The 22,180-nt window shown below is 38.3% G+C and overlaps 1 protein-coding gene and 1 long non-coding RNA gene across 8 annotated transcripts in view; one reads left to right on the top strand and one right to left on the bottom strand.

Annotated features, from left to right (window-relative positions):
* LOC132789265 (uncharacterized) overlaps positions 1 to 22,180 on the top strand; it is a 56,762-nt gene that overhangs the window by 18,494 nt on the left and 16,088 nt on the right. For all 5 annotated transcript variants that reach the window (XM_060797171.1, XM_060797169.1, XM_060797170.1 and 2 more), the window contains one exon: positions 21,991 to 22,151. In XM_060797171.1, coding sequence (XP_060653154.1) covers positions 21,991 to 22,151 — 161 coding nt within the window. The remainder of the gene's footprint in view (positions 1 to 21,990; positions 22,152 to 22,180) is intronic.
* LOC132792323 (uncharacterized) lies at positions 15,284 to 16,550 on the bottom strand. Of its 3 annotated transcripts, none has more exons than XR_009632991.1 (3): positions 16,012 to 16,092; positions 15,683 to 15,822; positions 15,284 to 15,609 (listed from the first exon to the last, which is right to left on the bottom strand). It is a non-coding gene; the product is annotated as an uncharacterized LOC132792323 (long non-coding RNA). The 3 variants fall into 3 exon arrangements; XR_009632990.1 differs by lacking the exon at positions 16,012 to 16,092 and adding an exon at positions 16,399 to 16,550 and having other exon boundaries at positions 15,285 to 15,609; XR_009632989.1 differs by lacking the exon at positions 16,012 to 16,092 and adding an exon at positions 16,437 to 16,550 and having other exon boundaries at positions 15,285 to 15,609.

Raw genomic sequence — 22,180 nt, 5'->3', positions numbered from 1 at the left:
CCCATTTCTCATTGACCAGGTCTGTGAATGAATGAAACAATGCGTGGCCGTAAATCGCAGCCCAGAACGTCCAGCGATGAACGAGTGTGTCACGAGTCACGAATATCGAGTAGTCACTCTTTTGGTCACTTTAATTATTTGTATTTCAAATTTTTTGTTTTTTTTGAAATTTGATTGAAATTATTTAGTAATGAATCGTTACTAACGATCATAAATAAGAAGAGTGAGTAGTAATCACATACATATTATTACACTTCGTGCGGGTATTTTCTCTATTGCTAAGTTGGGCACCCTCAACCAACGATGCAAATTAAAAGCTGCGAGCGTCAGTCTTATTGTTGTGCTGAAGATAAATACATCGCGTTCAAGCCTGTTAAATATTGTATTACATTTTACAAATATCCAAAGATTGGAAGCTGGGTTTTAATTTGGAAAATTAATACTTTTATTAACTTAACAGTTTTTAACCATATTTTTCTAAAAATTATTGGCGAGTTAACTTTGGCCTTAAAAAAATAAGCTTTGCTTTAGCGTGTCTCTTCATTTAAAGACACTTCACATATGTATAAATAATAATAATAATATTAAGTTTGTTGAAATCTAAAAGAGATAGAAATCTGAAATCTGGATCTCTGATAAAATAATATTCAAAGTATGTAATAAACATGCACTCGACACAAATTCAATGTGCTAAGATTTTAAATAGTCCAATAGAATGTGAGGGACTTATTAGACCAAAATCTCGACTGTAGCTTTGTTACTTGTTAATGTTTGAAATCACTTGACTGCTCAACTCTAATCTAGCCAAGCTGGTCAGTAGCTTGTTTTTCCATTTGTTACGCTTGAATATCTCTCGAGGAATATGTCAAGGCAGTTAGCATCGCTTTGGTTGCTAAGGTCAGAGTTCGAATTGAGATTTGCAGCAGAATTAAATTGGCTGAATGCAAAAGCAAAGCGGAAACAAGATATTGCTTAAATTTGTGTCTCCATTTCTTGTTTTTTTTTTTCATTGTGCCTTTGGCATTGACAACGCTTAAACGTTGCCACACTTTGGGGTCTATGTCGCCCTATTCAACGTTTAGTCGTCTGCAACGTTGCAATCAGAAAACTGTTCGCCGTGAATGCTCTCACATTGCTTTTGGTAACGAGATGGAGATGGAGATGGAAATTTAGATGGAAAAGGGGAGTCCGCTGCACATTTTGCCCTCTTGTTTTGCTTTGCTATTAATATTGCCAAAGGTGCACACTCTTTTGGTACTTAAGTGCCTGCCGTCTGTGAGCTGTCAACGGGGGTTGCCTTTGCCTGCCTGTTCCTCGTCAGACAGACAGCCCAGACTCCGGCCAGACTCCAGCCCGTCGACTGCATTGTGTCATTTGACAGTCGCAGTCTCGGTCTCAGTCTCAGTCTCCCTCGTTGCAGTTGCAACCGCTGTTGCACTTGCCATAGCTCCCCTTTGCTTGTGCTTTGAGCTACCTGCGCGGCCTTTTGTCTGATGCTTCTCCAAAAGTGCTTGTGTTCTTCGTCATCTTCTTTGTGGTGGATCAGAGGGGGGGGGGTACAAAGAGAGGGAACAAGCCCTTGGCTTTGAATATCACGCGGAAATTAAGTAACTAAGTAGCCAAACGGAAAAGCCGTAGTCCAATCAAAACTTTTCATTATGCAGAGCGTGAAAGCCGTAGCATATTTCACAATAAAAATGCGCCATAACATAAATACCATATAATCAGAATAAGTAAACGCAAAAGCGAGTCGAGCTGTAGATGTAGCCATAGCTATAGAAAGGTAGGCAGGCTGTGTCAGATGGAGCAGCTACGTGGTATAGTCATGGCATAAAAAAAGCAAAAGTTTTATTGTCAAGCGCATAAAGTTGCCTTAAAAGTTTAAGCCAAGTAACAGTTGGTCCTGTATATATAGCGTGTAGCCTGTAGCCTGTAGCCTCGTCCTGTGTAGCTCGGCTATTTTTAGCCAGCTGCCTGGTGCTCGGCCTGGCCTGGGTAAAAGTTTACGCTCGGCCCCAGGTAAATTACAGTGCAACATTTTTAATGAAACTTTTTCGTTGTCAGCAACGTTGTCCATGTCCCAAATACATACTATACGCATTTGTATCTGTATCTGTATGTGTATGTGAGTGTAAGTAGAAGGCGTTAGACGTTGTGTTAATGAAAAGTCAGCGAACATTGAGATCTACGTGCCTGTCGAGTGAACGAGCGACCAGCCAAAAATAATATTAATAATGTGCCAGCCAAGCCCAACTCAAACCCAATCGGAGGTGGACGTGGCATTTGGAGACAGCTGGATACCGAGCAGGTTGAGCTGGAACGTGATGGGCATGAAGTGGCTGCCATTGCCTGAGGCGACAGAGCTCAAAGTGAACAATTATTAGTAGCCTTTCTTTATTCTTTTTTATACCCGCTACCCATAGGGTAGAAGGGTATTATAACTTTGTGCCGGCAGGAAATGTATGTAACAGGTAGAAGGAGGCATCTCCGACCCTATAAAGTATATATATTCTTGATCAGCGTCAACAGCCGAGACGATCTAGCCATGTCGGACTGTCCGTCTGTGTGTCTGTCCGTCTGTCCGTCCGTCCGTATGAACACCTAGATCTCAGAGACTATAAGAGATAGAGCGATAATTTTTTTTCGACAGCATTTGTTATGTTTGCACGCAGATCAAGTTTGTTTCAAATTTTTGCCACGCTCACTTCCGCCCCCGTAAATCAAAAAAATCGAATAACAATATATACAATAATAACTATAGTATTTATGAATTTATGATGATAAAAATTGTCGAAGTTATTAAAGAATTTTGTTTGGGCAAAAACGCCTACTTACTAGGGGTCTAATTTGCTTTGGCCGACAATCTGGTATATTGTGCCGTCTATGGTATATTTTCAATGCGGTACTATATCGATATACCATTTGGTATATTTTTAGTATTTTTAGTATATTTGGTATATTTTTTATAATCAGGCATGCTCCGGGTTTCACTTTTCGTTTTCGTTTTCGTTTTGGGACCAAAACCGAGATTTTCGTTTTTAGGTGCTCCGGTTTTCACACGTTTTTGGTCATCTTTTTGCTATCGGAACGTTTCATTTTTTACTGCTTAAACAGCTGACTTGTGTTTTGGTTAAAAGTAAACAACGCGAAAAAATGTCTTTTGTATGTCCAATTTCGTGCGTGGATTGAACTCACATAAGGATTTTTTTATTCTGCATATAAATAATTATGCTTCCCATGAATGAAATACATTTGCCTTTTGTCTTTTTTGCAAAGAAAGATTTAAAACTTTCTTTAAAAAAATTAGTTGAACGGCAATCAGCTGTTTCCCACAAAAATGGGGATGCCACCTTTTAATGCATTTCATTCCGGTTATTCCAACAATTTTTTTTATACACTTTTAGCACATAACTAATTAAATTAAATTAATTAATTTTTAAAAAACATATTTTACCCAACTTCAACAAATTTATCGCCATCCGTTTGATTATACAAGTATTTTTAACTTGCTTTTTCATTCTATCGAAAGTATGGCAGCTTAGGCGATAACTCATGGTGTCGGACCTATCGGTCGCTCACCAAAACGAAAATTGTTGTTGCCGACGGCAAAATTTGATATCCAAATTTGAGGTGGGGTCAGAAATTAGTCGTTTTAAAAATAATTACAAGCCTCATTGATCTGCTGGCGGTCTTAAAAGAACGACAATAAACCAATGAGTCAACTACTTTTTTTCCTTTTGCAAATAAGATCCGATTTTATATAGAAAAAGGCATTTACTTTTCATTTCGGCAAGTCAAATTTTTTCGTTTTGCAATTCGAAAAAATCTTGTGAAAGTGGAAACGGGAGCACCGAAAGTGAAAACCGGAGCATGCCTGAATAATACCCCAAAATATATTTTTAGTATTTTTGTAGTATAATTGGTATGTTTTGAGAATAATACCGCAAAATATATTGCTTTTATTCAAAATGGGTAGCGGGTATCTCACAGTCGAGCACACTCGACTGTAGCTTTCTTGCTTTTTTTTGCAATTTGATTGTGTTTCTTTTACGCAATTCGCACTTTTATCTTGGGGCTCTCTTTTATTCTTATTTATTACCATACAAAATCTGAACGTTCCGCTCCCATTTGCATTTCCTATCTCATTTCCTGCGTATACTTTATCACTTCCTTTTGCGCCTTTCTCTTTTCTTTCTTTTCTGTTGTTAAATTAATCCATTCTGCGCTTTTCTTTTGTGACTTTCAGCAGGTACAAAGTGAAATTTGTTTTGCTTTTTCCTTCCCACCTTTTACTTAATTCGAATAGTTTTCTTGTTTTTCATTTCTATTATTCTCTAACCACAATTCTTTAGCGATTCTGGAGGAATCTATTTATGTTGTTGTTTTGCTGCCACGTGGCGCATTGGAAAACAAATCAAAACGTCAAAAGTTATAAATAATTTTCATATGTAAAAGTGATATGTTCAAAACATGTTGACAGCACTACGCAGTCCAAGTCCAGCAAAGAGAGAGAGACAGAGAAAGGGAGAGACGCAGAGGTCTCGTCCTGTGGCTGCATCCATGTTCCAGTTTCTCGTAATGCGCAAAAACTTCAAAGTAAACAAACAAACACATCACCAAGATACACTCCCTGCCCCTATCCCCCTCTCTACCGCATCCAGGTCCAGATTCTGCTTCAGCTCCTGAGTCCTGGCACCAGGACACAGGACACAGAATTTATGTTGATTTGCACATGTTTATGTCCAGTTAGCAGCACCTGTAGGGGTGGTTGCTTGTTTTGCTGTATGTTTTTGGCAAGATAAGCACAAAGAACGGAGAACGGAAAACAGAAAACACAAAAAAAAAGAAAGAAAAAAAAGGGAAAAAAGCAAGCAGCATTTTTGCCAGCAAAACAATTGCGAAAAGTAGTTTTCTCGCCGACACGTAGCCGCTGAATGTTTACCACGGGAAATTCAACTAATGTGCGTTTAACTCACCCACATCCACACATGCAGATTGTTCGATTAAAAATGCAGCAGACGGAGTCTAAAAATAATATATATATATATGTTAACTTACTGATGTATAAAAATATTTGTAACGCGAAGGGTTTTATTTTCAGCCAAATTGCTACTAATTTAAATTATTGAACGGCATTGATTGAGCTCGTAGTAGATTGAGTTTGGGATATAGTTGGGTAACTGGGTGGCTCTTATTTTCATTGATTGATGGCTCACAAAAGCCATAACCACAGTCACAACCACAACCACAACCACAACTGACGTAAATGACCACGAAGCGGACGACCCAAGACGATGATGGCGACGATGGCGCGCCACGATAATCATCATTAAATCAACGACGGGACCTAAAATTATAGCCATTAAAGTTATAAATAAAACGCCAAACGTCCGCCGCAGCCGCAGCCACAGGCATAGTTGCCACCAAAGCAAAGTGCTACTCGTAATACCGCAATCCACATCGACTCGAATTGAGTCGGGCCTCCATTTGTGGGCGTGACTGAACTTGTCGTCTCTCAGCGACTTCTGTAATTATTTTCATTTTGAAAATAGCACACGGCGAGTGCCGGAAAAGTCGCATGCGCAAATTGAATTAACAGCTGCTTCAGCTAAAATCATATCCTTGCAAAGTAAGGGCTCAGGCTTAGGCTAGAGTCAATGCTAGACTACCTGATACCCTAACCCAATGCTGCTTCTTTTTTTGGAAGATCTCGAAGCAAAGTGCAAAGCAGTCACACAACTGCAAAGCTTATTATATTCCAAATGATCAATACAATTTTTGTAATCTTACACAACTATAAATCTAAACAAGTAAGAAAGCTACAGTCGAGTGTACTCGACTGTGAGATACCCGCTACCCATTTTGAATAAAAGAAATACATTTTGCAATATTTTTCTTAAAATATACCGATTATACTACAAAAATACTAAAAAAATACCAAATGGTATATTTGGTATATCGATATAGTACCGCATTCAAAATATACCATAGACGGCACAATATACCAGATTGTTAGCCAAAGCAACTAAGACGCCTAGTAGGTAGGCGTTTTTGCCCATACAAAAGTATTTCTTTAATAACTTCGACAATTTTTATCTGATCGCAACCAAATTTCCAGGAATCATAACTACTATAGTAGTTATTGTATATACCAAAATTAGCTTTAAAATTACGCTTGTTATTTGATTTTTTTTGATTTGCAGGGGCGGAATTGGGCGTGGCAAAAATTTGAAACAAACTTGATCTGCGTGCAAACATAACAAATGCTGTCGAAAAAAATTATAGCTCTATCTCTTATAGTCTCTGAGATCTAGGTGTTCATACGGACAGACACACAGACGGACAGACGGACATGGCTAGACCGTCTCATCTGTTGACGCTGATCAAGAATATATATACTTTATGGGGTCGGAGATGCCTCCTTCTACCTGTTACATACATTTCCTGCCGGCACAAAGTTTTAATACCCTTCTACCCTATGGGTAGCGGGTATAAAAATTATATTCCTTTCTCCTGCTTTCAGAATATTCGAAATTTACTATGATGTTGTGATACTATTATCTTTTGTACTGATTCTTTACTTCACTTCATTATTTGTTTTCGCCGGCTAATATAAAAAGTTCACATCAATAATAACTTATAATGATCCTTTCTCCTGCTTTCAAAATATAAACATATCAGTTACTAAATGTAATTCATTTGTTTTTAAATTTACAGCGATATAGTGATAGTATTGTTTTTTTTGTACGAATTCTTTGCTTCGAGCTATTAAATGAGCTAAAACGTCTAACAATTTCTTGGATATTAGAGTACAAAATAAAATAGATAAATAGATAAACGAGCGACTAGAGCAACTGTATAAGAGCTTCTTTTTTTTAACAAAAGCTTGTGTTCAATTGCTTTGATTGCAGGCATGTACTTGATAATTTTGTTAATTTACATGAGCCTGTGACGCAGTGTCCTGGCCAATATTTGCCTAGGCGTCGCGTATTTTTGCGCTTGATTGCGTTTTGTACGCTTGATGTAGCACATACAGTTCATTCCTGTTGACCCCCTCAAGTGCTTGGTCGCAAAGCAATGCTCGTAGGGTTTACTGACGTCAGCGGGCACGGCAGCCAACGACGACTTTGAGAACGGCCTTGAGGCGTGGAGAGCGAGAGAGAGAGAGAGAGAGAGACGGCAGAAGTCACACAGCCACAGCTGCAGGCAGGACAAACGGCTTAGATATTCGAATCCAAATTGAACTTCCAATAGGCTGGGCCAATTGGTAATTGCTTGAGTGTGAAATTAATATCAATTTGTGGGCAACCCCCGAAAAACATCAGTCCCATTTTAACACACGACTGCACTCGAAACGAGCTCAGCAATTAGCAAATTGCATGAGCTATCTAAGATTTATACACTCGGCTAAGTGATGGGCGATGAAATCAAGTATACGCTCATATAAAGCATTGAAGACTTTTTTTTTATATATGCAATTTATTAAAAAATGTTAATATTTTAACTTTTACAAGAATGTCTTAACATTTCAAGGAGAATCAGCAAATTAAAAAATATTGAATTGAATTTTCATATTAAAATATATATGTTTTCATTTTCATTTTCATTTTTTTTGTTTTATATACTTTTTCTTTATTGAAAATAAATATTTCCATTCACATTTAATATTTTCTTATATTTTGGCGAACTTTACTGTTCTAGAAAACGTACAATTTATTCATGTCGAGTTGTCAAACACTGTAGCAATCATGCAATTAAGTAGATCAACGGCAGTGGACATAAATCCCCCTATCAAACTGTTGGCGTCTTTGTTTTTCGCTCCACCTTCGTTACAGTCGTTGATTGTGCATTTCACTGCTTTATTGCGCTTCGCCAATCTGCAACTAAGACGATTAACCTATCCGCAGTGATTAGACGACAGACTACAGGCAGCTTAAGCGATGAATTTAAAAGGAAGGAGAAAGAAAGAAAGAATGAATGGATAGTTGCTTGACAATGATTTTTATTCATTGATGAATGTAATGTTCCTGGCTTTTGTTCAGCAGTCGATTAAGTAGGTCAATGACAAATTTCGAAACTCAATTGAAAAGAAGAGAAACCGAATTTAGGAACTACTTGTTGGGTATTTTTTCTTCTCTTTTTTTTTTGAGTGACTGACTATGAAAAGACGAAACACGAAGTAATCAGAATGAGCTCATTATGCCGGACCCCAAAAAGTAGGCAACACTTTCTGCCAACTTGATTGTCAGCATTTTTTTCTTTTGTTTTTGTCGTTGTCGTTGGAGCAAACATCAATTAGTTTGGCTCAGTTTAATTAGAAACGGGCTAAATATAATTGAAAAAGCTCAACATGCTGTCACTTAGGTTGGCAGCCGTAATTTTAGTCTCCTTGTTGTTGGTAAAACCTCAACAGGTGCTGCTGCTGCTGCTGTTGCTGGTGGCTGAAATTGAAAAACGCCCCAAAAAAAGTAAAGAAAGAGGAAAAGGAACGCGCGTGGCAATGTGGCAAGTAAGTGTTACTACCAGTGGCACACCCACACACACACATATAGCATACGTAAACACCAACTCACTGAGGGGCAAAGCATCGCATCGACCCGCCACTAAGCACACACGTCAAGCGGAAATGACGACGACGACGCTGGCGTTGCCTTCATTTTCATTGTTTAACGGAGGTTAAAACACGCTGCCACCAACCGCAGACTTTATGTGCCTTTGCCGCTGTTAGCCAAAGCGAAACGCAAATGAATGCCACATGACGCAGACAGAAAAATTTGAGCTTGGCTAAGCTTGCAAAACAGCGAAAACGAAAAAATAAAAGAAAAAAAAAAAAACGCATCATACCAAAAATGTGCTTGCGCTTTGTTTTTTTCACATTTCCGTCGCGCATTTTGCCGTGACTTAATTGCTGTTGCTGTGTGAGTGTGACTGTGAATGTATTCGTATGTATGTATGTGTATGTGTAAATCCGCGCTTTTGACGCTTTTCGACTTTTGTGTGCTGTGCCTTTTTAACACCCTGCACACAAAAGTGTGTTAAATGGGTATGCTAATCAATGTCCAGGTTAAATGAGCCATGACTGTAACAAGAATTTGGCTTGACCTAATTAAGTCTGCAGTGACTCGGAAGATGAAGTATACAAAGTAATAGATAAGCCAAGAATGCAAATACGCGATTAATTCGTGCGACGATTTATATCGATCGGAAAAATTATATCGATTATTATTGTTTAGTTTTTCTACGCTTAAAAAAAAGAAACTCCATGTGGGGTATATTGTAAAATTGACAAAAAACTTTAATTTTAAAATTAATTTCAAATTTCACAAAATAATTCATCAATAAAACTAATAAAATTTGCTTAGAATATCTAAAAGTTTGGCAAACTCTGAAATTTTTTCTCATGGAGCTTTATTTAAAAATTTGTCGTGTTGCTTTGTCGAATTTTAATCTGCACATAGCACGCAAGAACTCAACCCTCAACCTCCACCACCTCCACCGCTTACTTCCGCTGATCCCAACAAAGCTGCTCTTCCTTCGCTTGCCCTAATGTATGTGAGAATTCCGGCAACAGTCAAGCAACAGCCTTTCCCAAATGTGTTTTTATATGTATGCATGTGTGTGTGTGTGTGTGAGTATTGTCGCTGCTTAAACGCGATTTACATGCAAATGCGACGCCGCCTTTGGCTGCCTTTTTTCGGTTTTTCGCCGCACACAAAAATAAGCTCAGTGCTTTATTTTTACACACTGCCAATTATAAACAATGCGCATTTGTGTGAGTGTTTCTGTAAGTGTGTGTGTGTGTGTGTGTGAGTATGTGCTCTTGCGTGCTGTGTGTGTATTGTGTGCATGTTGGCTTGACACTATTTTTAGCTATTGTTGAAATTAAAGTAAATGCAACAATGGCAAGTTAATTTCATTCTGCGACGTTAACCGACATTTTTTTTTCTAACATTTTTTAATGGAACTCCTGTCGTTGTCGCCTTTGTTTTTTTTGTTTAATTTTTTTTCCTCCATTTTGTATGCACATAAAATGCAATTTAAATGCAAACTAGACTTTGACAAGTTTTTCCCCTGACTGGTTCACATTTTTGTGTTCTTTTTTTCGGATATGCGATAAATGAATTCAGAAACTGGATACAGAAAAAGTTGACAGGTTTATTTATTCACTCCAATGAAGTGCAATTTATTTATAGTTTGTGGATGTTAATTGAGATAAACGCATGTAAAGTGCACGAAAAAGAGGTGGAAGTTTGCAAGCAGTTTAATCAGCTTAATTGGAAATTTCAACTAAAGTCGAAAATGTCACGTTCTTGAACAACTCACTCAGCTGATGTAATATCAAATCAATTATGCAGGTTTTATAGCTGCAAAACTACTTAATGTTTAGCACTTTCCCATTCGATTGTCACACTAAGCATTGAGTTAATGAATTGCCCTTGCTTCCAAGAACAGTTAAAAGCTCGCATTTCAATTATACCACTTTCTATGCGATGCGATGCGATGCGAAGAGGTTGAGAGAACACAAAGGGGAATAATAATTAAGCGCATAAAATGTATCACAAGTTTTATTGCGGTTCGAATTTCAGACGATAAAAATGAAAATAAGTAGAAATAAAGACGTCCGACCAATGCCAAGGAACTGCCAGCAAGCTGAATAAAAGAGCATGACATTTGTGGCCATTGCAAAAGGGAAGAAGAAGAAGAAGAACGATTTTCTCCCAGTAGAGTAAAACAAATCTCTGGCTCCACAAATTGTGACTGACGTTGAAAAAACTAGAGAATACCCAGATGACAGCACTTTGCGCATGTACTGGGACCTTTGTTTCACTGCTTTACGGCTTCTTTGTAGCAGTGTATCAGTGTTTCAGGCTCAACGTTTCTCAGGTTGAGGTTGAGGTTCAGGTTCGGGTCAAACAAATGTTTGCGACAGCTTCGCATACACAATGTGCAACCTCATCCAGTGGTGCCAACTGTTGTACATGGGTCAAGCGCTTGATAAAAACACTTAGTAGACCCTCTTTGTCTCTATCCTACTTCCCCACTCTCTTCTATCACATTCGTACAGTCTCGTTTCTTTCGCGCAGTGGCGACTACGTGAGCCTCTTGTTGCCTTCGAAAACAAAGCGCAAATGAGAACGTCGCCATTGCCATCACCATCGTAGTCACCGTCGCTGCGTGCGCTGCCTGCGCAAAAAGGTAAACACATAAACATTTGTTGCTGCGGCCGCACAATGGCAAAGATGAAGAAACGAAGTACTCGTCAGTGTACAGTGGTTCAAGTCTTCTAGAATGTTGTATGCAGGAATTTTATTTAAATTTGCAATTTGTCTTGACATTGATCTTTTAAATTAAATGTATATTATATATATATATATATATATATATATTTTAAAAATAATTGAAGGTTATTCTTAAAGCTTTGGATTAGCACTATTTTTAGAGCTAAGATTGATTTTAGAAACTTTTTCTGTTTTACGATAAAATATATAAATTCGTTCATTTTTTGGTTTTGCGTACGAATTTGTTCATTTTTGCAATTATCAGAACAGAAAACAAAACAGAAAGAAAATTCCAAACCCATTCTTAGCTCTAATTAAAGTACTAATCTAGAGCTATAAGAGTAACCTTTTCTTATTTTTAAAATTGTTTCAGGTTATGTTTTTTTTTTGTTCTCTGAAAAGGTGTTCGCACGAGACATCCGTCAGAGAATTACCCATATATCGAATTATTTGATATATTATTTCAATTTAATTATGTTAGAGTCAATTTCGTTTTTCTCGATAATGGTCAAGAACTCTAAATATCGATATCATTTAATTTCCATTATTGAAATTTTTCTTTCATTCGATGCCTAATACTCATAATCATTTGCCTTCCAAAATAATCGTCACACTTTGTCGAAAGTTTTGTTCAAAACTTATATTGCTTGGAAAATAGGAATCTTTTCACGAATACTTTGCTTGTGAATGAATTCAAGTCCAACCCGTAAATCTACTTGCTAAAATATTAAAATAAGAAATTGGATTTTTTAATCATGTGTTTTGCTTAAACCACAGTTCTAAGGGCTCAAGGGGTCAGGTGGACGAGGTCACAACAAACAGACACTAAAAGTCACAACAAATGCTAAGTAAGAAGTGGGAGCAAGATGGAAAACTGCAGGGTGTTAAGAGCGCAGCATAATACGCACAGAGACAGAAAGGGAGAGCAGATAAAGAGCGAAAAGGAAGGAGAGAGACAGAGAATCTGTTTTTCTCGGGTTTTGTTGTCATTTGCAGTGTGCGGCCTAAAAGTATGCTACATTAAAATTTTAGTGTGTCAATTGTGTGTATGTGTGCGTGCATGTGTGGGTGTGTGGTTATGGCAGTCACGTAGCAGGTAAAAATGGTATACATTCATATACGTGTGTGTGCGCCTTGTAATTGGCGTTTAAGGCTTTGACGTCAAACCTAAATAATAATCGTTCGCACTTTTGTTTGCCATCCCCTATTCCTTATTCCTTCCAGTCCTGTATCCGCTGTCTACTTCTGCTGCCGCTGTTGCTGGCAGCTTTTGTTTTGCGCTTTACATTTATATATTTTTTGTTGCCTACCCAATACATATGTCAAGGCAGAGGCTCAAACTATTCAGTATACTCGTATGATAAGGTGTTCTAATAGCTTTGACGCTGCGTTCGTTGCCTTTGACCTTTAAATGAGCAATTAAAGTAATTAGAATTACAATTTGCAATTGACATGAAAAAACAGCAGCAGGCAAACAGCGTATGACAGACATTGCTGTGGCAAGACCATAAACGTTTTCCCTCAGCACATCATTAATTTATATAAAAAAAATAACGAAATACGACTAAAACAACACAACAACAACAATTACAGTAAAATAAAACAACAACAAGAAGAAGAGGAGGCAACTTGAAGCTTGGCAGCACAACACAACGCCCCAAGGTCTGTGGCATGAAGCTCATTTGAAATGTATCTAAAATGTGGCAACATTTTATATTAATTACAATGGAATGAACTGAGCTCAGCTCAAAAGCATGTTAAAGTGAATTTTGCGCTAAAAATGGAAATGTGAAATTCTCTGATTAAAAAGCATAATTTTTGGAATATAATTAAAGTGCACATTTTTTATGCTAACACAGAATCAGATGATCACATAAAATGCGATTATTTATGGTGCCTTTAATTATTTTTTTTGGGGTCAGTCGTCGATTTTTGTGACCATTGAAACTTTTAATGGGTTTTACTTTTTGGCTGGGACTTTAAGCGCTTTTAACGCTTTTTAATTGCCAATTAAGAAGTTTAGCTGGCTCAAAAGAGACTTGCTGAAATTATACATGCGAGTGCATATAAAATGCGATGCTGCCTGGTACATCGATTGATTTGTTGGCAACGTGGATGACAAGGACAATGGGTGAAAGCAAATGTTGAGAACTCAAAACCAAACTAGCACGCCTTAACAAATTCATTTAATTTGGCCTAACAAAAAAGAAAGGAAGAGCGATGAGCGAAGAGCGTAGTAGCAAAATAAACAGCGTAGAAACAAAATGAAACAAAAATATGAGTTTTTATTACACTCGCTGAAGAAAAAGAAAACACCGAAAACGTAAGGAGCATTTTCGCATGCTTTATATGCTTGCTAAAAATAGAATATGCCTGCCAAGGGGCACACCCAAAAAGCAGCTGAAGTAGCCCAACTTGCAGATGGAGATGAGAGCTCATTGCTGAGAACTGCGAACAGATAGAGAGAGCTGGAGAGAGAGAAAGAGAGCGAGCGCTAAGCGACGTGATGTGGGCTGCGAGTTTTAGGTTGTGGGAAGTGGAAAGTGGGAGACGGGAAGTGGGAAGCGGGGTCTGGCACAAGACAAGATTACAAATGTGTAAGCAGCAATTCCCAAAAGTTTCTCAGTGGCTCCTTCATTTGTGTTTGTGTCTGTCTGTGAGCCTGCGTGTCTGTCTGTGTGTGTCTGTCTCTTTCTCTGTGTGTATGTGTGTGCGTGAATGTCTGAGAACAGACGAGGCATATCAAACTGTTGATGGTTTGTTGCTTCTTTATTTGCCTCGTTTTGTTTGTTGCTATATTTGGCCATTTTGTCCTTGCTGTTGCTGTTTGTGTTGCCGTTGCCGCTGCCGTTACCATTGTTATGCTTTGTCTTATGGCTGTTGTCAGACGCGACTTACATATACATATATACAGATGTATATAACACATTTAATATATATATATGTGAACATATATGAAAAGTGTGTCTGTATATGCTATTGTCAAGCCCTGGCCGCGCCTTAAAAGCTGTGTGTGTGTGTTTGCTGCCAAGCTAATTAAAATATATAAGCATTGGCATTTCCTTGACTAAATTGTGAACTGTTGAAAGGTATTGCCACACTTCTGTCCTGATTAGTTAAATTGGCGAGTTGCAAATGGCCTACTTGGGTGGTTTTCTGTGTTTGGCCAATCTTAATTTCATCTGTCAGTTGTTATTTTTGATTTTGAAATCAAGGTTAGTCGAGCACAATGACAACAGCTTAATTGAAATGAAATAATCCATATGTTGTATGTAAAACCAACTAGTGAAGGATAAATTCCAATTACATTCATTTTTTAGTACCCGCTCATCAGCATTAAATATAGCTCATGATCATAAAAGAATAAGAACTTACTTGGCCGCCCATAAAAGAAAAATACCAAACGAGTTGGGCCATAAACTATGAATGACTAAATCCTCCAACTGCCACGCAAATTATGTTTTCCAACTCAACTTGCCAAAAAAATTTTTCTCGTCGAAAGGCAAAGAATATGTATGTACGTCACTTTTGCCGAAGAATGCTTTTAAAATGTATGTTACAAAATGCAAAATGCTCTCGTGGCATGTTTCTGCATGAGAAGCACATCAAGTGGACACCCTCAATTTGCATATTAAGTCATATTTTGTGGGTGGATGGCAGCACCCTTTTTGTAACTACTTATACACAAGGGACATGTTTTTGCTACTTTTCTGCTGCTGCCACATTTTGGTGCAGCCAGAGCGTGCTTCTAATGTGGTCGATGAAATGGTCTATTGATGTTGGGGTCCAAATTTTGCATATATAGTGGACGGCACGCTTTGCTGGAAGAGTGCTCAGCTTATAGGAATTTCACAACAAATAATTCGCTATTCTCCGCTTTATATGGTCAATGAATAACGAATACTCTAAAAAAAAAACTGGTTGTTCATTATAAAAGAATATAGAAGTTCACACTTTAATTACTTATTTATTTGGCATACAAAATAATTTTAATTAAATTATTATTTGGAATAAAGTAATATATATATTTTTATGAGGAATAATTTTAAATTTCAAATTTGTTAATAAAATAGAACATATCATTTCTTTTTGACTATAAAATTTTGTTGTTGTTTGAACTACTAGATATGTATATGAGTATGCCAACTAAAAGGTTTCTCATGTTATGCGTGGCCTCTTCCGTTGGAGCTGTTTATGCTTTTGGTATGCGACTTTGTTTTTCGTTTATGACATCAAAAATTGTGCACATTAAGCTAAATGGTTGTGCTCCACATCTTAAGTCAGGATGTGACTTAAGATGTGCTCCACAATTAGCTTGCAGGCACTGTAGCTGAAAGCAAAAACCAAGAAAAATCTAAGCTTATTCAATTACAATAAATGCAAAGTAGGCGTAAGACACACACATCAAAACACACGTGCACAAACAAAAATTGGCTGCGAGGCCTCGCCGACACACACACGCATACATATACGCCACCTAGCGGCTAATTTGTATCCATTTTCATTCATACGTAGCCCATGTATGTAGGTGCAAAAATACAAGCTGAAAAGAGCAAAATACCAGAGATAAAATACTGTTTTTGATATCTAGTACGCATATATCATGTTTATAATGGAAGCGAAGGTTTGAAGGTTTTAATTATTTATTTATTTTTTTCATTTTTATATTTTAAAGCTAATTAGAAATCGACTACCAATTTGACAACTTGTGTCAAGCTTATTATATATTTACAAGACTTATTCCAGCGACTGAATTACTTTTAGTGGAAGTAACTAAATATAACGAACATGAACGTAGAGAATTTAATATATAGGTAAATGAAACACAGATTTCCTATTAAATGAATAAATTTGACAGCATGTGTGTATGAGTGGGAACAACAGTTAATGGTAAACAAAAATGAATGTACGCTGAGATAATTGATGCAAAAATCAGCCGCACATCTGAGATCACAAACGATGTGCCAAAAAATGCTAAAATGCCAGGTAGTCTTAAAATAATATGCACACCAATTTTCATACAATGCTTTCGAGCGTGAAATTTTATCAAAACCTCATTAGAGAACCGCCCAAATGGTGCCCCTTAACTTCACCGCCCCTTAAAATTATGACAGCTTACAGTCTGGGGCAGAGAAAGGACTCGTTGACGAAACAGACCTGTATCCCAAATTTGTCGACAAGTAAAACATGGAGCTAGACCCGAAAAGAAAAATGTAAAATAAAAGAAAAGAAAAATAAATTGAATTCAATTTTTGACACAGGCACACTAGACACAAAGCACACTGAATATGTCACTGCAAAATTGGTTTTGTTTGGGGCTCACAAAAGTGAAATTTGCCAGTCGTAAAGCGGTGGAATCTTAAGATTAGAAGCAAAAAGCCTCTGACTGAATAAATATGTGTAGGGTTCGAAGGCGAAGGCGGCTTTGTAGTGGGCAATGGGGTTAGGGGGTAATGGCGAAATGAGAGCCCATCAATTTTGCAGTTGTCATTTATAAATTTGTTCATGCTTTTGTTTTATGCATTCGGCCATTTTGCTATTTACGGTTGAAATATGCATGAGAAAACCACCGGAGTAAGCTGAGTGGGTGTTTGCCTTAGGTGGGTGAGTGTTTTTCGAGGGGTGTATTCGTTAAGACGTAAGTTTAATGTTCCGACTAGCCAACAGAAGCAGCAGCAGCAGCAGCAGCAGCAGCCAGAATCTCATTTAGCAGTTTCTTTGCAGCTCCTGCTCCTGTTTCATCTGTCTGTTTATGTGCACCACATAAAACTATCAATTTATTGCTGCAAAATCGTTGCGCGCTGTTTCCTTTTGCTGCTGCTTCCTTCAGCTTCCTGCAGACGACGCCCTCACGCACACACACACACACACATATACACATACACATTGAATCAACTGCATCGGTGTGGTGGTGTGTGTGCGCGTGTATGTTTCTATATAGATTGCATTGCGAGCTCTCGTTTCGTGGGTTTTGTTATTATTGTTGGCAGCATTTTAGGCGCCATGCCGACGAGACAACAGGCGTTTCGCTTTGGCTTTGGCGTTGCTTTTGGCTTTTGCTTTTGGAGTTTGGCTCTCTTGCTCTTTTGACTCTTTTGGGGAGTGGGCGAAATAGGTTTTCTCTCGCTCGAACTTTGTTACAACATTTTCAACTTATTTTTGCGGCAAGCTCTTATTCACAGAACTGCCTTGCATTACGTATTCGCCATGTACTGCTCTCTCTCTCTCTCCCTCTCTCTCTCTTTATCTCACTCTCTCTATCTTTATCCATCTCTCACACTTTCGAATGCCGCTTTGTCGACAAAAATAACAGCATTTGCTTTTTGGCTGCCCCAACACATACACGACAGCAGCAGCACCAGAGACTCAAAACCTGCTCCCTCTTCTATTGCTTCGCAACTTTTGACTTGGATTCACTGCTCAGCTGCGACTTGGCAACAGCCAAATCCTTTTTATGCTTTTGATTTTTTGACACTCGACGTGTTGTTGCTCTGCTTGTTGTTTGTTTGTCATGTCTGTTGCTATTATTGTTGTAGTTGCTCTTGCTGAGGGTCTTAGTGTCAACATGCGTTGACTCTTTCAAGCTTATGTCCTGGCTTATATGGCATAGTAACAGGATGTCGCAACTTGGTACAGTTGTGTCTTATCTACATAAGTTCTACTCCCACTCCAAGATCTAAACTGGATTTGCATTACTACTCGAACAAGTGATGAATACAAATTTCACATGAGAAGCTGTCAAAACTTTAAAATTCCATAAATTTGCATAAGCTGCAACAAAGAATCACCCCTTTCGATGAAATGCAATTGTCGATAGACTCTTTATTGCTTTCAAATCAAACAATAACTTAGTAAGAATTGAAATTCTTTAGCTCTTGAATAATTTATCTAGTTAGTTTTTATGTTAGGAAACGTTTAACAGGGTTAAGCAACCTTCAATTGATCGAAAATTTTGTTAAATTATTTTATAGCATCAAATTTGTAAAATTAAAAAAAAAAAAAGTTATTATAGCTGTTAGCGACAATTTATCTTTGTTAATGCTCAATTCATTGCCGACAGCTTGTTTAAACTTTTGCCAAGCCATTAATATGACTTCTTTTGAAAATTTGCAATTATAAAAGAAAAGTTTTTGCAATTGGCAACTCGACGCAGCTGCCCACTTTCTGTTGGCTACCTGTAGGCGTTTCAACTACGGAGAAATGCACATCGAGAAGCAGCTCACAAATGAAAAATAAAATAACTTCTGCTTGCTTATTTCGATTTATTGCACTAACGATAAGCAACTAAGGCGACGACGCTATAGAGGGAGAGAGAAGAGAGTACGAGAAAGAGAGAGCGACAATAAACAAGCGCAAAAATCAATTTGAAGTTCAATAGCCTCGCTTGGCCCGAAAGGAAAAAAGATTGCAAATAGAAAAGGGGAAGGAACGCCAACAACAAACTATACCAAAATTTCAGCCACGGTACAACTTGCAAGTTGCAACTTGTGCACCCACTCAACCAAACCATCCGAACTGTGTCTCTCATTCTCTCTCTCTCTCGCTCTCTTTCTCTATGTTGGCTCTTTACAGTTTGTCTTACAGTGTGTGTGTGTGTGTGTGTGTGTGTGTGTGTGTGTGTGTGTGTGTGTGTGTGTGTGCAAGTTATTTGTGTGTAAAATTAAGTTCAAAGCACAAAATGTGGGTTGACAACAACGGCAAATGGCCCGGTCTGAAAAGCGAGTGCTGAGTTGCGTTGACTGCAATGTAAATGGCACAACAACGATAGCAAAAACTATGCTAACTGTAAGTAGTAATGTTTGTGCACCTTCCTTTTGTTATATACATATGTATGTATGTATGTATGTGTTTATGTTTGTATATGGGAATGGATCAAGCAACGTCAAAACGCACAGCTTTCTAACCAATAAACCGATCTGGCGACGCTGCTCTGCATTCAATTCAGTATATAAATACCGATAATGGAGTTTGAGTCATTGATAATAAGAACAATTGAAAGAGTTCTACTTTAAATGTGAAAGACGATATCAACTCAAAAGCAGTTAACATTAAAAGAATTAAATGCCAATTACCATAAATGTACATATTATTGCAAGCGCGTAAGGTGCTTTAACTTATGTATAAATACGAGCTGTCATCGTTGATGCGATTTATTAAATCAGTACAAATATATGCATTGCTATCAAGTGGCGAAGAGTGGGCGTGGCCAAACGTGCGCAAGTATCCATTGACGCAATTAAATACGATGTCGGCGGCGACCGCGAAGCACATTGATAAATGGCAATCGACAACTCTGTTGTCGGCGACAAAGTCATCATCGTCATCATCATCAGCATGATAATCGTCATTGCTTCAAGCTCTTCAAAATGCAAATGTCGCTTTAGCACGCCAAGAGCCTTCTTCAGTGGTGGTATTGGTTCGAGTTTGACTTCGTGTTGTGAACAATGGGTCTAATGAGGCATTTCGCGCCAGAATCACATTGGCACTCACAATTTTTTCACCTGCACATCAATTGATTTCACACAGCAGAAGACAGACAACAGACAGTTGGCAACATGAGGCCGTGTTCATTTGGGAGACAAACGAAATAACACACAACACAACACAACTGAGAAGTGCCGAAAGGGCTGTAGCCCCATTCCCCATTCCCCATTCCCCATTCCCCTTTCCTATCTAAAGTAGCTGTTCTGACGGGGCGGCCTGTGCTAAACAATTGAGTGTCAAGTTGCGCACATTGCTTATGCACTTTTTGCAGCTGTCGCTGTTTCCGTTTGCCATTGCTTGTAATGCGCATTAATGTATACGAGTACAGCAAGGTGATTCAGCAGAACTGGAAGTCGTCGTATTTTCTTGTAAGGCGTTGACAACCTGTACAGAGAACTCGGGACATGCGGCTGACAAGTGTTGAAGGGCAGGCACTTATTTTTTTTGCTTTATTTGGAGTGTGAATGTGTGTGCGTAGAAGACACTTGTAAAAAAGCTTCATTAATGAAACTACAGTTGTCTCAGCTGGGGTGCAAAAGTGTTCGCTACTTTCGAGCTGAATGAATGAAATGTGCAAACGCAGCAAAATGTTGCAACTGCATTGCATCGTGTGTACGTTACGAGTGTCGTGTATCGTATTTCAGTGTGATTTACACCCAAGTGTGACACATACTTATGCGACAGTCACACTGTTATGACAAACGGGAGCTGACATGCCACCTGCAACAGATCAAGATAAGGTGTTTACTGAATGGAGTCGAGTTTGAAATTAAGGAACGAATTTAATGTATGTTTGAACATATTTGTAGAAATCCGTAGAACTATAAAAGCTAGGAAAATAGACTTGTCATAAATAAGTTAGGACAATTGCAGTTTAGAATACAAACATGAAATATGCACCAGAAACATACTAAAATTCAATCTGGCAACGCCAATTATAAATAGCGCCATCTATGGAATTTATTCATACCTAACTGAAGTCACTTGTGTGCTAAATATGAATGAATAAGAGACAAGCAAATTGGCAATACACAATATTCCATAAAATAAACCACTCTGGATATTGCAATTTGATTTTATTCTTGTTTATAAAATCTGCCCAGAATATCAAAATACATAGCTGCAACAAATTCATATGCTTATCTAATAAATATCCTGTTAACATCGCAAACACATTTGCCAAAAAATAAGAAGCAAAGTGTTGAGCACAGAAATGAATGAATTTAATTTCGTAAAATGGAAGTATTTGTAGTACCAACATACATATAAATGTGAAAAACTCAACAAAAGGCCAACAATCCATGTGCGGACATATCGGGAAAAAAGAGACGAACAGAGAAAAAGTGTAGCAAAACTACAGCGTTGCTTTTTTTCCAATCGCGAGGTACAAAAATAGCGCAACAAAGTCGTCGAAAAATTGGAGCTGTGGAGCAAGTGAGGGGGGGGAAAGGATTGGCGGATGTGACGGCGAAATGGGTAAACGTATATGGGCAACTTCAACAAATCTCAATACGCAAACATGTAGCCAGGAGCAACAATAACAATGACAACAACGTCTGTGTGTGTGTGTGTGCATGTGCGTGTATGTATGTGTGCATGTAGCAAAATGGTTGAAACTAAACCGGAGGCGCCAACATGTCCTACAAGTGATTTATTTTTATGTATTTGTTTGCAGAAAGAAAAAAGCATCGCGAAATGCCACAAAAAATAATGTTGTTGTTGTTGCTGGTGTTGTTGGCGTTGCTGGTGCTGGCGCTATAACTGTTGTTGTTGTTTTTGTTGCTGTCTCCGTCGTCGCTGCAAGGGAATCCTCGTTGGCCTGGCCAAACAGGGTATCCGGGTATCCTGCAAGCACCGAAAGTAGTAAAGTAGCAAGTAGCAAGTAGCAAACGTGCAACTATTTATAACATAGTATGCCGCTAAGCATCGACAACGACAACGACAACGTTGTGATGGAAAAAGGGGAAGGGGAAGGGAAATGTGGGAGAGAAGCAAATAGCAAATAACGGAGCATACTTTTATGCGGGTGTCGTTGCTACAACTTCCAACATTTAGACGCAAATCATGGCGGACATTAGCGTGCTCAAAGTTTTGCTTGGCAAGTTGAACGATTTATGCGGAAAGTTCTTACCTGAGTGTCGGTCTGCGGCGCATGCAACATTTATGGCAAAAACTATTTTGACTAACTGTGCAAAAACCTTTACGTTTCATGTCTTCTGTCTTTCAGAGTGCCCCACCGCAATGGATGGCATGGAGCGCTTCGCATGCCCCACACCGGATCTGCAGGGACGCTATCGTTGCATAGACGATCATGTGCTATGCGATGGCTTCATCGATTGTCCGGAGGGCGAGGATGAGGACAGAAGATCCTGCATGTTCTACAAAACGGTAAGTTTTCTACTCTTCACTTTCGATTG

The sequence above is a fragment of the Drosophila nasuta genome, chromosome 3, assembly GCF_023558535.2.
Source record: "Drosophila nasuta strain 15112-1781.00 chromosome 3, ASM2355853v1, whole genome shotgun sequence".
Taxonomy (NCBI): Eukaryota; Metazoa; Arthropoda; class Insecta; order Diptera; family Drosophilidae; genus Drosophila; species Drosophila nasuta.
The sequence above is the reverse complement of the archived record's forward strand: the minus strand, read 5'-3'. Positions and strand labels throughout refer to the sequence as shown.